The sequence below is a fragment of the Entelurus aequoreus genome, linkage group LG09 (assembly GCF_033978785.1).
Source record: "Entelurus aequoreus isolate RoL-2023_Sb linkage group LG09, RoL_Eaeq_v1.1, whole genome shotgun sequence".
NCBI classification, from domain to species: domain Eukaryota; kingdom Metazoa; phylum Chordata; class Actinopteri; order Syngnathiformes; family Syngnathidae; genus Entelurus; species Entelurus aequoreus.
Window position 1 is genome coordinate 65,765,043 of NC_084739.1, and position 14,031 is coordinate 65,779,073.

At 40.5% G+C, this 14,031-nt stretch overlaps 1 protein-coding gene across 5 annotated transcripts in view; it reads right to left on the minus strand.

Annotated features, from left to right (window-relative positions):
- Window positions 1–372: 372 nt before the first annotated feature.
- ebf3b (EBF transcription factor 3b) overlaps window positions 373–14,031 on the minus strand; it is a 459,151-nt gene continuing 445,492 nt past the window's right edge. The window contains exons 16-17 of one of the 5 annotated variants that reach the window (XM_062059192.1): window positions 9,055–9,222; window positions 373–3,566 (exon numbers count right to left, since the gene is read on the minus strand). In XM_062059192.1, coding sequence (XP_061915176.1) covers window positions 3,535–3,566; window positions 9,055–9,222 — 200 coding nt within the window. In that variant the 3' untranslated portion in view covers window positions 373–3,534. The remainder of the gene's footprint in view (window positions 3,567–9,054; window positions 9,223–14,031) is intronic. The other 4 variants (XM_062059191.1, XM_062059195.1, XM_062059190.1 and 1 more) reach the window with 4 other exon arrangements.

The window sequence follows — 14,031 nt, forward strand, 5'->3', positions numbered from 1 at the left end:
TGTCGGCTATTTGGAGTTTTTCGTGTCAAGAGTCGGAGTAAAAGTATCTCAGAGGTTTAGAAAAAAGGTGTATATTAGTTTTAAATTTCAATTAGACCTCATTTCCTTTTCCATCCCAACTGTTTATAATCGGTCCCTCCTGTAAAGGAGGCATGTTTGTAAGTTTCCGTGTCAAGAGTAGGAGTAAAAGGTTTAGAAAAAGGTGTATATTGGTTTTAAATTTCAATTAAACATAATTTCCAACTGCTTTTAACTGTTCTCTCCTGTAAAGGAGGTATGTCGGCTATTTGGAGTTTTCCGTGTCAAGAGTAGGAGTAAAAGTATCTCAGAGGTTTAGAAAAAGGTGTATTTTGGTTTTAAATTTCATAATTTCCTTTTCCATCCCAACTGTTTTAACTGCTCTCTCCTGTAAAGGAGGCATGTCGGCTATTTGCAGTTTTTCATGTCAAGAGTCCGAGTAAAAGTATCTCAGGTTTAGAAAAAGGTGTACATTGGTTTTAAATTTCAATTAGACCTAATTTCCAACTGTTCTCTCCTGTAAAGGAGGCATGTCAGCTATTTGGAGTTTTCCGTGTCAAGAGTAGGAGTAAAAGTATCTCAGGTTTAGAAAAAGGTGTACATTGGTTTTAAATTTCAATTAGACCTAATTTCCAACTGTTCTCTCCTGTAAAGGAGGCATGTCAGCTATTTGGAGTTTTCCGTGTCAAGAGTAGGAGTAAAAGTATCTCAGAGGTTTGGAAAAAGGTGTATTTTGCTTTTAAATTTCAATTAGACCTCATTTCCTTTTCCATCCCAACTGTTTATAATCGGTGCCTCCTGTAAAGGAGGCATGTTTGTAGTTTTCCGTGTCAAGAGTAGGAGTAAAAGTATCTCAGAGGTTTAGAAAAAGGTGTATTTTGCTTTTAAATTTCAATTAGACCTCATTTCCTTTTCCATCCCAACTGTTTATGATCGTCCCTTCCTGTAAAAGGAGGCATGTTTGTAGTTTTCCGTGTCAAGAGTAGGAGTAAACGCATCTTCGAGGTGCGTCCTCCAAAGACTTAGAACAACATTTCTCTTTTCCATTCCAAATGTTTTTAATTGTTCTCCCCTGTAAACACGTGTAAGCTATGTGGCAGAGTCATAAGTGGTGAGTAAAAATGACTTCTTTACATTCTACAAAACAGAAAATAATACAACCACAAATGGAGTGTTGTTTCTTTTTTTTGTTGTTGATTTTTTTCTTTTTATATATATATATCTCCAAGGTTGTCCCTCATGCACATTAGTCTCTATTGGATCTTAACAACTATCATATGGGTCACAAACAATTTATTTGACAATACAACCAACAAAGTTTTCTCCAAAATGGTCCGTATAGATAATTTAAAATCAATACAAAAATAAACAATGAAGTTTGACTTCCCCTTTAAAATAAAAAAAACGAGAAAAAAGGAAAATGTGACAAGAGTATAACACAAGTTTTGTAGCGAATACATGAAATATATGCACGTTGCATTTCATCAATCAATACAAAAAAGAAACAAATGAAGGCAACATTTCTTGGCTGAATTATCTGTGCTGCATCACTATATTAAGGGCATGACGATTAATACATACAGAATGAAAAGCAATATACAAAATTTCAGAGATAAATACATTATTTATAGTTGATATGTTACAAAATGTCCCTCAGTGAGCGCAAGTGTGTGTTGGAACAGAAATATGACAATGTAACTACTTTACGCCTACATTCTCAATGGATTTGTTTTGTCTTTTTTTAATGTTGTTTTTAATTTTTTTTAAACTTTTTTTTTTATTTTTTGGTGTCGATCTAAAAGAACATGAAAAAGACAGATGTATAAATATTTAGCACAAGTTTGGCAATATCACAATAGTCTACAATTATTTTGTGTGTGTGTGTGTGTGTGTGTGTTTGTTCAAACCACATAGAAAACACAGAAGGGCGTCGGAGCTTCTAGAAGGAGGGAGGCTGCTCCTCTTCGCCAAGAAACAGACTTTCACAGTAGCCTAGGAATGCGTTAATATACAGTGCTAGCAAAAAGGTTTGGGAAAACATGGCGGTCACCGCGCCGTCGGCACCGGAAGAGACGAGCGGGCATGGACGTCACTTCCTGTGGCGCGAAGACGACGTCCATATATATTTTTCTTTTTTTGTACGACGAGCTTTGCCGTCGTGTTGTGTGATATTTCAATATTTAATGATTGTTTTGTACTAATAAAACATATCGGAATAAAAAAGGGAACACGAATATAAACATGATCATGGGGTAGGATAAGAAAAAAAAAACGATGTAGTATCGCCACATTTTAAACAACTTTCCCTGTCATGCCAATAAATGACACACGGGGGCGCATTTATTTATTAAAATGTCGATCTATTTTTTTTTTAAAAAGGCACTTACTGTAACTCAAATCTATATGCGGCCTTTTAAATGGTCAGTGATGTAAATAAAGTAGTAAAAAAAAAAAAAGATTGATTTCTTTGCCATTTAAGGCTGCTGAGCACATCGTTCAATGTTTCTGTACGGTTTAAAAATAAACACTGCTTTATAAATAACGTTTGCTTACTTAATATGACATTGTTATTCGAATAAAGATGACCAAAAAAAACACGGTATTACCTTTGTTTTAAGCGGCGACGTGCTCAATCATGGCTGCCGTAAAGGAGGAAGTGTCGTCGTCTTCGCGCATGCGCGGACCGACGGGGCGGTGACAATGGCGGGAAAAACACACTTGCTTAAAAAGGAAGCTCTAGGCGTGGAAGTACATCATCATCATGAACGGAGCAGTGCTTCTGTACACATCATCAGTGTGCTTGTCGACTCCAAGAGGATTCTTCTCCTTTTCTTCATGACATTTTTCTAGCTACAATAAATTACAAAATTTAAGTTAAAATGCAGGAATGAAACATGGACCCCCCGCTTTTCTCTTACCCCCCCTCGCCTTTTTTTTAAGATCAATATCATTTCCAGTTGACACGGTCTTGGCCCCGGTGTTGTTCTCCCCCCAACCCCCGCACACGTTTAAAAATACAACAACAACAAACAAAAAAAGTCACATTATAAAGTTGGAACAGGAGGGGGGGGGGACACAAGTTGATATTGGCAAATGTTACTGTACATCAGTGTTTTTTTTTTGTTTTTTTTACTGTACAACGCGGAGTCCCTTCCAGTATTGAATGCGTATACAAAATAAACCCTTCATCATCACGTGTCCTCGTCAGGGGTGGAGGAGGGAGGGGGGAGGGGGGGGGGGGAGGGTCACACCAAAAAATACTAAATAAAAAGTCCCAGAAAAAAAAATTAAAATGAAAAAAATCCTCCTCATGAAATCCTTTTTCTCTTCGGGGGCGAGGGTTGAAAGTCATTTTGACATTTTTTAAATTTTTTTGTTACCTCCATCTTTAAAAACAGAACAAGCAGTCGACTATACATTATACACCAGCCGTGTGCCGAGAGAGGGGGGTTGAGGGGGGGCGCGCTTGTCCCGGTAAAAGTGGTGGACTGGCGTTCAAAAAGTGCTTTTTTTTTTTTACATGGGCGGGACCACGAGGCCGGACATGGCTGAAGGAGAAGAAAGAGGTGATTAGTTGGAGTCAGCTTGAAACATTGCTGGAAATAAATGTGAAACATGAAATATTCTAGTGTGTGTGTGTGCGTTCTTGTATTTCTACCCTTCTTGAGACATCGGCAAGGAAAAGTAGCTTCCATATGAGGAGGTGTGAACAAGTGATGACGTAAATCATGGCCCCAATAGCATTGCATCTAATAGAGAATGTCTCATTTGCACCCCTGCTGGTCAAAATGAGGGCGGTCCCAAAAAGGAGGGATTTCCCAAAAACTGTGTGTCAGTTTTAAAAGTGCTCCCCCTCTGGTCAACGTATGAAATAACAAGTGTGTGTACATTTTTTAAGTGTGCCCCCTCTGGCCAACATATGAAATAACAAGTGTGTGTAAAAATGTTAAGTGCTCCCCCTCTGGTCAACATATGAAATAACAAGTGTGTGTAAAAATGTTAAGTGCTCCCCCTCTGGTCAACATATGAAATAACAAGTGTGTGTAAAAATGTTAAGTGCTCCCCCTCTGGCCAACATATGAAATACCAAGTGTGTGAACAAATGTTAAGTGCTCCCCCTCTGGTCAACGTATGAAATAACAAGTGTGTGTAAATTTTTTAAGTGTGCCCCCTCTGGCCAACATATGAAATAACAAGTGTGTGTAAAAATGTTAAGTGCTCCCCCTCTGGTCAACATATGAAATAACAAGTGTGTGTAAAAATGTTAAGTGCTCCCCCTCTGGCCAACATATGAAATACCAAGTGTGTGTAAAAATGTTAAGTGCTCCCCCTCTGGCCAACATATGTAATAACAAGTGTGTGTAAAAATGTTAAGTGCTCCCCCTCTGGTCAACATATGTAATAACAAGAGTGTGTAAAAATGTTAAGTGCTCCCCCTCTGGTCAACATATGAAATAACAAGTGTGTGTAAAAATGTTAAGTGCTCCCCCTCTGGCCAACGTATGAAATAACAAGTGTGTGTAACATTTTTAAGTGTGCCCCCTCTGGCCAACATATGTTTAACAAGTGTGTGTAAAAATGTTAAGTGCCCCCCCTCTGGTCAACATATAAAATAACAAGTGTGTGTAAAAATGTTAAGTGCTCCCCCTCTGGTCAACATATGTAATAACAAGTGTGTGTAAAAATGTTAAGTGCTCCCCCTCTGGCCAACATATGAAATAACAAGTGTGTGTACAAATTTAAAGTGCTCCCCCGCTGGCCAACATATGAAATAACAAGTGTGTGTAAAAATGTTAAGTGCTCCCCCCTCTGGTCAACATATGTAATAAAAAGTGTGTGTGAAAATTTGAAGTGCTCCCCCTCTGGCCAACATATGTAATAACAAGTGTGTGTAAAAATGTTAAGTGCTCCCCCTCTGGTCAACATATGAAATAACAAGTGTGTGTAAGACATTCAAATGCTTCCCCTTTGGCCAAAATTAATAAAAAATAAAACATGTATATAGAGACATATTGTAATAACTTGAAGTAAATAATGAAGATTAAAAACTAATTAAATACAAAAATTCAAAAAAATAAACTTTTTTTTAAATTTTTGCATAGTATTAATATATTATGAATGTTGTAAATACAAATCTTTATATATCTAGAAAGAGTGGTCCTGAAGATGTAGGCATTTTTCGGAGGTCTCAAGAAGGTAAGAAATACAAGAATGTGTGTGTGAGTGTGTGTGCGTGTGTGTGTGTGTGTGTGTGTGTGTGTGCGTGTGTGTGTGTGTGTGTGTGTGTGTGTGTGTGTGTGTGTGTGTGTGTGTGTGTGTGTGTGTGTGTGTGTGTGTGTGTAATGGAACTTTCCAGTGAATAACCCGTATTGCTACTTTTTAATCAGGTTCCGCATGTTGGTTTGTCGCGGGGCTTTTAATAAAAAAACCATGTTTGTAACGCCTTTAAAACGCCTACTTCCTGTTTAAGCCACGCCTCCCGGCAGTCACAGTATATGTAGCGGGCGTCCGACATACAAACATTCATACAGCCATTGTCTCGAAACAATCTCATTCATTAACACTTTCCAACTGTTTCCTTTCATTGCTGCCACTAATGCGACGTTCTCGTATGTGAAATATAACGTAACATATTGCAAGAATCGTTTTGAATCAAGAATCAAATGAAAATGAATCGAATTGCGTTGTCAGCATACAGCGGTTGTCTCGTAACAGTACAATTAAATACAATACTCACGCTTTCATGTCATTGTTGTCACTCATGCAACAGTCTCGTATGTGAAATTATTACATTTTTATACCACGTAATATATTGCAAGAATCGTTTTAATTTGGAGAATCAAATTAAAATAAATCGAATTGCCTTGTCAGCATACAGCGATTGTCTCGTGACAGGACAATTAAATAAAAAATATTATCAAATATTACCACTGAAACCAGTATTCCTACTCTTGATTTTAATCATATTTAATCATTATATCTAACAGGTTAATAACCTCAAATTGTATGAAATAAATTATAAATCAACACCAATTACGTAATAAAATCATAAAAATTTATTAAAAATATTCACAGTGTTAAAATAAAATACATCTAATTAAATAATACATGTTTCTTAAATAAACAATCGATAAAATGTAAGCGCAAATGAAAATACAGCTTCTCCATTTTAGTCATAATTTTTGCGCTAAACTTCTGTAAGACTTCTTCTGTTTGTTTGATGTTGTCATTACTGCCACACGTGGTGGAACGTGGTATTACAACTGAGCACTGCTGACGCAGGTACTTTGTGGTTAAGACAGACTTCTAAAATATTTGCCACAAACAGACTATAAACTGGTGAGAACCGGACTTATTCGGTGATTATTTCCTTCATAAAAACTTCCAAGAAGAAAATAGTGAATTATATTTATATAGCGCTTTTTCTCTAGTGACTCAAACCCACTATCTAAGTTACATTTAAAGCAGTGTGGGTGGCACTGGGGGTAAAGCAGGTGGGTGAAGTGTCTTGCCCAAGGACACGACGGCAGGGACTAGGATGGCGTAAGCGGGGATCGAACCTGGATCCCTCAAGTTGCTGTTACGGCCACTCTACCAACCGAGCCGTACCGCTCCTAAGTCTAAGTCTAAATAAACTATCAATAAAATGTAAGCGCAAATGAAAATACAGCTTCACCATTTTAGTCATAATTTTTGCGCTAAACTTCTGTAAGACTTCTTCTGTTTGTTTGATGTTGTCATTACTGCCACACGTGGTGGAACGTGGTATTACAACTGAGCACTGCTGACGCAGGTACTTTGTGGTTAAGACAGACTTCTACAATATTTGCCACAAACAGACTATAAACTGGTGAGAACCGGACTTATTTCCTTCATAAAAACTTCTAAGAAGAAAATAGTGAATTAGTGAAGTGAATTATATTTATATAGCGCTTTTCTCTAGTGAAACCCAACATCTGAGTTACATTTAAAGCAGCGTGGGTGGCACTGGGGGTAAAGCAGGTGGGTGAAGTGTCTTGCCCAAGGACACGACGGCAGTGACTAGGATGGCGGAAGCGGGGATCGAACCTGGAACCCTCAAGTTGCTGGCACGGCCACTCTACCAACCGAGCCGTACCGCTCCTAAGTCTAAGTCTAAATAAACTATCAATAAAATGTAAGCGCAAATGAAAATACAGCTTCACCATTTTAGTCATACTTTTTGCGCTAAACTTCTCCAAGACTTTAGCACCGGACTTCTTCTGTTTGTTTGATGCTGTCATTACTGCCACAAGTGGTGGAACAAGGTATTACAACTGAGCACTGCTGACGCAGGTACTTTGTGGTTGAATCAATATTTGCCACGAACAGACTATAAACTGGTGAGAACCGGACTTATTTCTTTCTAAGAAGAAAATAGTGTATTAGTGAAGTGAATTATATTTATATAGCGCTTTTCTCTAGTGAAACCCAACATCTGAGTTGCATTTAAAGCAGCGTGGGTGGCACTGGGGGTAAAGCAGGTGGGTGAAGTGTCTTGCCCAAGGACACGACGGCAGTGACTAGGATGGCGGAAGCGGGGATCGAACCTGGAACCCTCAAGTTGCTGGCACGGCCACTCTACCAACCGAGCCGTACCGCTCCTAAGTCTAAGTCTAAATAAACTATCAATAAAATGTAAGCGCAAATGAAAATACAGCTTCACCATTTTAGTCATCATTTTTGCGCTAAACTTCTCTAAGACTTTAGCACCGGACTTCTTCTGTTTGTTTGATGCTGCCATTACTGCCACAAGTGGTGGAAAATGGTATTACAACTGAGCACTGCTGACGCAGGTACTTTGTGGTTAAATCAATATTTGCCAGCTTCACCATTTTAGTCATAATTTTTGCGCTAAACTTCTCTAAGACTTTAGCACCGGACTTCTTCTGTTTGTTTGATGCTGTCATTACTGCCACAAGTGGTGGAACATGGTATTACAACTGAGCACTGCTGACGCAGGTACTTTGTGGTTGAATCAATATTTGCCACGAACAGACTATAAACTGGTGAGAACCGGACTTATTTCTTTCTAAGAAGAAAATAGTGGATTAGTGAAGTGAATTATATTTATATAGCGCTTTTCTCTAGTGAAACCCAACATCTGAGTTACATTTAAACCAGCGTGGGTGGCACTGGGGGTAAAGCAGGTGGGTGAAGTGTCTTGCCCAAGGACACGACGGCAGTAAGTAGGATGGCGGAAGCGGGGATCGAACCTGGAACCCTCAAGTTGCTGGCACGGCCGCTCTACCAACCGAGACTTTTAAGTCGCTTATTTCTAGTTCTCAGTTAATTTCCGACGTGCGTCGTCAAAGGAAAGTAACGACGCTCCGCTCCATTCGGGGGTGTGTTGGTTCGTCGCCACATCAATATTAAGCCCCGCCCCCCCCAAACCCCTCTTCATTTACGAGCGCTCTCCGAGATGATCAAAGGTATCTTCCGTCCGCTTCGCTGACCATCTGTTCGGGACATCATTAGCGGCGGCGCTCCACCCCGGCGTGCGCCGCTTGCGCGCGTTTGAACAATTAGGCGGCCGGCGAAGTGGCGGCGGTGATGTACGACGATATTTGGCGGCGAGTGTGTTCGTCGAGTCATGCTTGGAACGCTTTTAAGTTTGCCAGCGCAGATGATGATGGCGGCGAGGCACCGCTCATTAATTTCTGCACAACATGTATTAATAAGTAGGAACGTGTAGCAAGATGAACTTTAATTTCCCACTTCATTAAGCCCCGTGTTATTAATCTTGGGGCGCCGCTTGTTTCCACACCAATCCTGGCGGCGCTGACAAAACCTAATAAACATAATTAGCCAAACAATTGTGGCCAGGGTCTTTCGGAAGGGGGGATCATCCTTGCACCGGGAGTCCACATGTAAGATGAGTGGCGTGTGTGTGTGTGTGTGTGTGTGTGTGTGTGTGTGTGTGTGTGTGTGTGTGTGTGTGTGCGTGCGTGCGTGCGTGTGTGTGAGGTGTAAATTGGCCTGTCAAAATGCAAATATGTGTAATGATTAATCCCTCACCAAACCGGACAGAGGCCTGAGCAGCGGTATCTGACCAGTAGTCCGTGGGGAAAGGATGAGGGGGTGAGGGGGGCTCACCTTGCAGTCCGTTGCCGTTGGCGCTGGTGCAGGAGGGGGGTGGGGAGGCCTGAGGTCGGACCACAGGGGCGAAGGCGCTCTTTTGTTTAACTGCGGAGACGACAGGGAGGGGAGGGGGGCAGCGGGGCGGGTGAGAGTGAGAAACGTGCTGGGGTGGGGGGGGGGGGGGGGGGGGGGGGTGGGGGTGGGTGTCCAGGCAAGGCTGGGGGGAACGTCACTGCCGGGTCGCGGCGGGCGGAGGGGGGGGCACATGGTCGTTATTTACCCCCCCCCCATCAACTACTTGAAATAAACACCCAGTGGATACTCACCTTCTCCTGGTGTCCACTGTAGTGGACATTTGGCCCATTTCTATCCCCCTTAAAATGTGTTACTCTGACAAAATGAATAGAACAATAACAAACGTCCACTGCAGTGGACATTTGGGTGATTTTATTACTAAAATGTGCAACTCTGACAAAAGAATAGACCAATAACAAACGTCCACTGCAGTGGACATTTGGGTGATTTTATTCCTAAAATGTGCACATCTGACAAAAGAAATAGAACAATAACAAACGTCCACTGTAGTGGACATTTGGCCTATTTGTATCCCCCTTAAAGGTGAAGTGAAGTGAATTATATTTATATAGCGCTTTTCTCTAGTGACTCAAAGCGCTTTACATTGTGAAAACCCAATATCTAAGTTACATTTTAAACCAGTGTGGGTGGCACTGGGAGCAGGTGGGTAAAGTGTCTTGCCCAAGGACACAACGGCAGTGACTAGGATGGCGGAAGTGGGGATCGAACCTGCAACCCTCAGGTTGATGGCACGGCCACTCTGCCAACTGAGCTATGCCGCCCCAAGGTGCAACTCTGACAAAAGAAATAGAACAATAACAAACGTCCACTGTAGTGGACATTTGGCCCATTTCTATCCCCCTTAAAAGGTGTAACTCTGACAAAATGAATATACCAATAACAAACGTCCACTGCAGTGGACATTTGGGTGATTTTATTCCTAAAATGTGCACATCTGACAAAAGAAATAGAACAATAACAAACGTCCACTGTAGTGGACATTTGGCCTATTTGTATCCCCCTTAAAGGTGCAACTCTGACAAAAGAAATAGAACAATAACAAACGTCCACTGTAGTGGACATTTGGCCCATTTGTATCCCCCTTAAAGGTGCAACTCTGACAAAAAAAATAGAACAATAACAAACGTCCACTGTAGTGGACATTTGGCCCATTTATATCCCCCTTAAAAGGTGTAACTCTGACAAAATGAATATATCAATAACAAACGTCCACTGCAGTGGACATTTGGGTGATTTTATTACTAAAATGTGCAACTCTGACAAAAGAATAGACCAATGACAAACGTCCACTGCAGTGGACATTAGGGTGATTTTATTCCTAAATTGTGTACATCTGACAAAAGAAATAGAACAATAACAAACGTCCACTGTAGTGGACATTTGGCCCATTTCTTTCCCCCCTAAAGGTGCAACTCTGACAAAAGAAATAGAACAATAACAAACGTCCACTGTAGTGGACATTTGGCCCATTTCTATCCCCCTTAAAGGTGCAACTCTGACAAAAGAAATAGAACAATAACAAACGTCCACTGTAGTGGACATTTGGCCCATTTCTATCCCCCTTAAAAGGTGTAACTCTGACAAAATGAATATATCAATAACAAACGTCCACTGCAGTGGACATTTGGGTGATTTTATTCCTAAAATGTGCAACTCTGACAAAAGAAATAGAACAATAACAAACGTCCACTGTAGTGGACATTTGGCCCATTTGTATCCCCCTTAAAGGTGCAACTCTGACAAAAGAAATAGAACAATAACAGACGTCCACTGTAGTGGACATTTGGCCCATTTATATCCCCCTTAAAAGGTGTAACTCTGACAAAATGAATATATCAATAACAAACGTCCACTGCAGTGGACATTTGGGTGATTTTATTACTAAAATGTGCAACTCTGACAAAAGAATAGACCAATGACAAACGTCCACTGCAGTGGACATTAGGGTGATTTTATTCCTAAAATGTGCACATCTGACAAAAGAAATAGAACAATAACAAACGTCCACTGTAGTGGACATTTGGCCCATTTGTATCCCCCTTAAAGGTGCAACTCTGACAAAATGAATAGACCAATAACAAACGTCCACTGCAGTGGCCATTTGGCCCATTTCTATCCCCCTCAAAGGTGCAACTCTGACAAAAGAAATAGACCAATAACAAACGTCCACTGTAGTGGACATTTGGCCCATTTCTATCCCCCTTAAAAGGTGCAACTCTGACAAAATGAATATATCAATAACAAACGTCCACTGCAGTGGACATTAGGGTGATTGTATTCCTAAAATGTGCAACTCTGACAAAAGAATAGATACAATAACGAACGCCCACTGTGGTGGACATTTGTGTTTGATTTTTATTCCCCTCAAAATGTGTAACGCTGACAAAAGAAATAGAACAATGACAAACGTCCACTGCGGTGGACATTTGGGCAATTTTATTCTTAAAATGTGTAACTCGGACTAAAGAAATAGATCTATAACAAACGTCCACTGCAGTGGACATTTGGCCCATTTCTATCCCCCTTAAAGGTGTAACTCTGACAAAATGAATAGACCAATAACAAACGTCCACTGCAGTGGACATTTGGCCCATTTCTATCCCCCTCAAAGGTGCAACTCTGACAAAATGAATAGACCAATAACAAACGTCCACTGCAGTGGACATTTGGCCCATTGCTATCCCCCTCAAAGGTGCAACTCTGACAAAATGAATAGACCAATAACAAACGTCCACTGCAGTGGACATTTGGCCCATTTCTATCCCCCTTAAAGGTGCAACTCTGACAAAAGAAATAGACCAATAACAAACGTCCACTGCAGTGGACATTTGGCCCATTTCTATCCCCCTTAAAGGTGCAACTCTGACAAAAGAAATAGACCAATAACAAACGTCCACTGCAGTGGACATTTGGCCCATTTCTATCCCCCTTAAAAGGTGTAACTCTGACAAAATGAATATATCAATAACAAACGTCCACTGCAGTGGACATTTGGGTGATTTTATTACTAAAATGTGCAACTCTGACAAAATAATAGATACAATAACAAACGTCCACTGCAGTGGACATTTGTGTTTGATTTTTATTCCCCTCAAAAGGTGTAACTCTGACAAAAGAAATAGACCAATGACAAACGTCCACTGCAGTGGACATTTGGGTGATTTTATTCCTAAAATGTGCACATCTGACAAAAGAATAGACCAATGACAAACGTCCACTGCAGTGGACATTTGTGTGTGGTTTTCCCCCCTCAAAAGGTGTAACTCTGACAAAAGAAATAGACCAATAACAAAGGTCCACTGCAGTGGACATTTGGCCCATTTCTATCCCCCTTAAAAGGTGTAACTCTGACAAAATGAATATATCAATAACAAACGTCCACTGCAGTGGACATTAGGTTGATTTTATTCCTAAAATGTGCAACTCTGACAAAAGAATAGATACAATAACGAACGCCCACTGCGGTGGACATTTGTGTTTGATTTTTATTCCCCTCAAAAGGTGTAACGCTGACAAAAGAAATAGACCAATGACAAACGTCCACTGCGGTGGACATTTGGGCAATTTTATTCTTAAAAGGTGTAACTCGGACTAAAGAAATAGATCTATAACAAACGTCCACTGCAGTGGACATTTGGCCCATTTCTATCCCCCTTAAAGGTGTAACCCTGACAAAAGAATAGACCAATAACAAACGTCCACTGCAGTGGACATTTGGCCCATTTCTATCCCCCTTAAAGGTGCAACTCTGACAAAATGAATAGACCAATAACAAACGTCCACTGCAGTGGACATTTGGCCCATTTCTATCCCCCTTAAAGGTGCAACTCTGACAAAAGAAATAGACCAATAACAAACGTCCACTGCAGTGGACATTTGGACCATTTCTATCCCCCTTAAAAGGTGTAACTCTGACAAAATGAATATATCAATAACAAACGTCCACTGCAGTGGACATTTGGCCCATTTCTATCCCCCTTAAAAGGTGTAACTCTGACAAAATGAATATATCAATAACAAACGTCCACTGCAGTGGACATTTGGGTGATTTTATTACTAAAATGTGCAACTCTGACAAAAGAATAGATACAATAACAAACGTCTACTGCGGTGGACATTTGTGTTTGATTTTTATTCCCCTCGAAAGGTGTAACTCTGACAAAAGAAATAGACCAATGACAAACGTCCGCTGCAGTGGACATTTGGGTGATTTTATTCTTAAAAGGTGTTACTCTGACAAAAGGAATAGAACAATAACCAACGTCCACTGTAGTGGACATTTGGCCCATTTCTATCCCCCTTAAAGTTGTAACTCTGACAAAAGAATATATACAAAAACAAACGTCCACTGCAGTGGACATTTTGTGTGATTTTTCCCCCCCTCTAAACGTGTAACTCAGACAAAAGAAATAGACCAATAACAAACGTCCACTAGAGTGGACATTTGGGTGATTTTATTCCTAAAATGTGTAACTCGGACAAAGGAAATAGATCCGAACACAAACGTGTGTTTGATTTCGGCCCCCCCCCAAAATGTGTAAATAAATAGACAAACATAAGTGTCCACTCCAGTAGACATTTGTGTTTTGCATAGTAGCGCCAAAAACACACGTCCATTGTAGTGGACATTTGTGTTTTGCATATCAGGGCTATTTTGCTCCCAGAAATGTTTAACTCTGATAAATGAAATAGACTAAAAGCAAGCGTCCACTGTAGTGGACATTTGTGTTTCGCGTAATAGCGTCAAATATAAGTGGATATTTGTGTTTTGTATAACGGGGCTGTTTTTACCCCCAAATGTGTAACTCGGACAAAAGA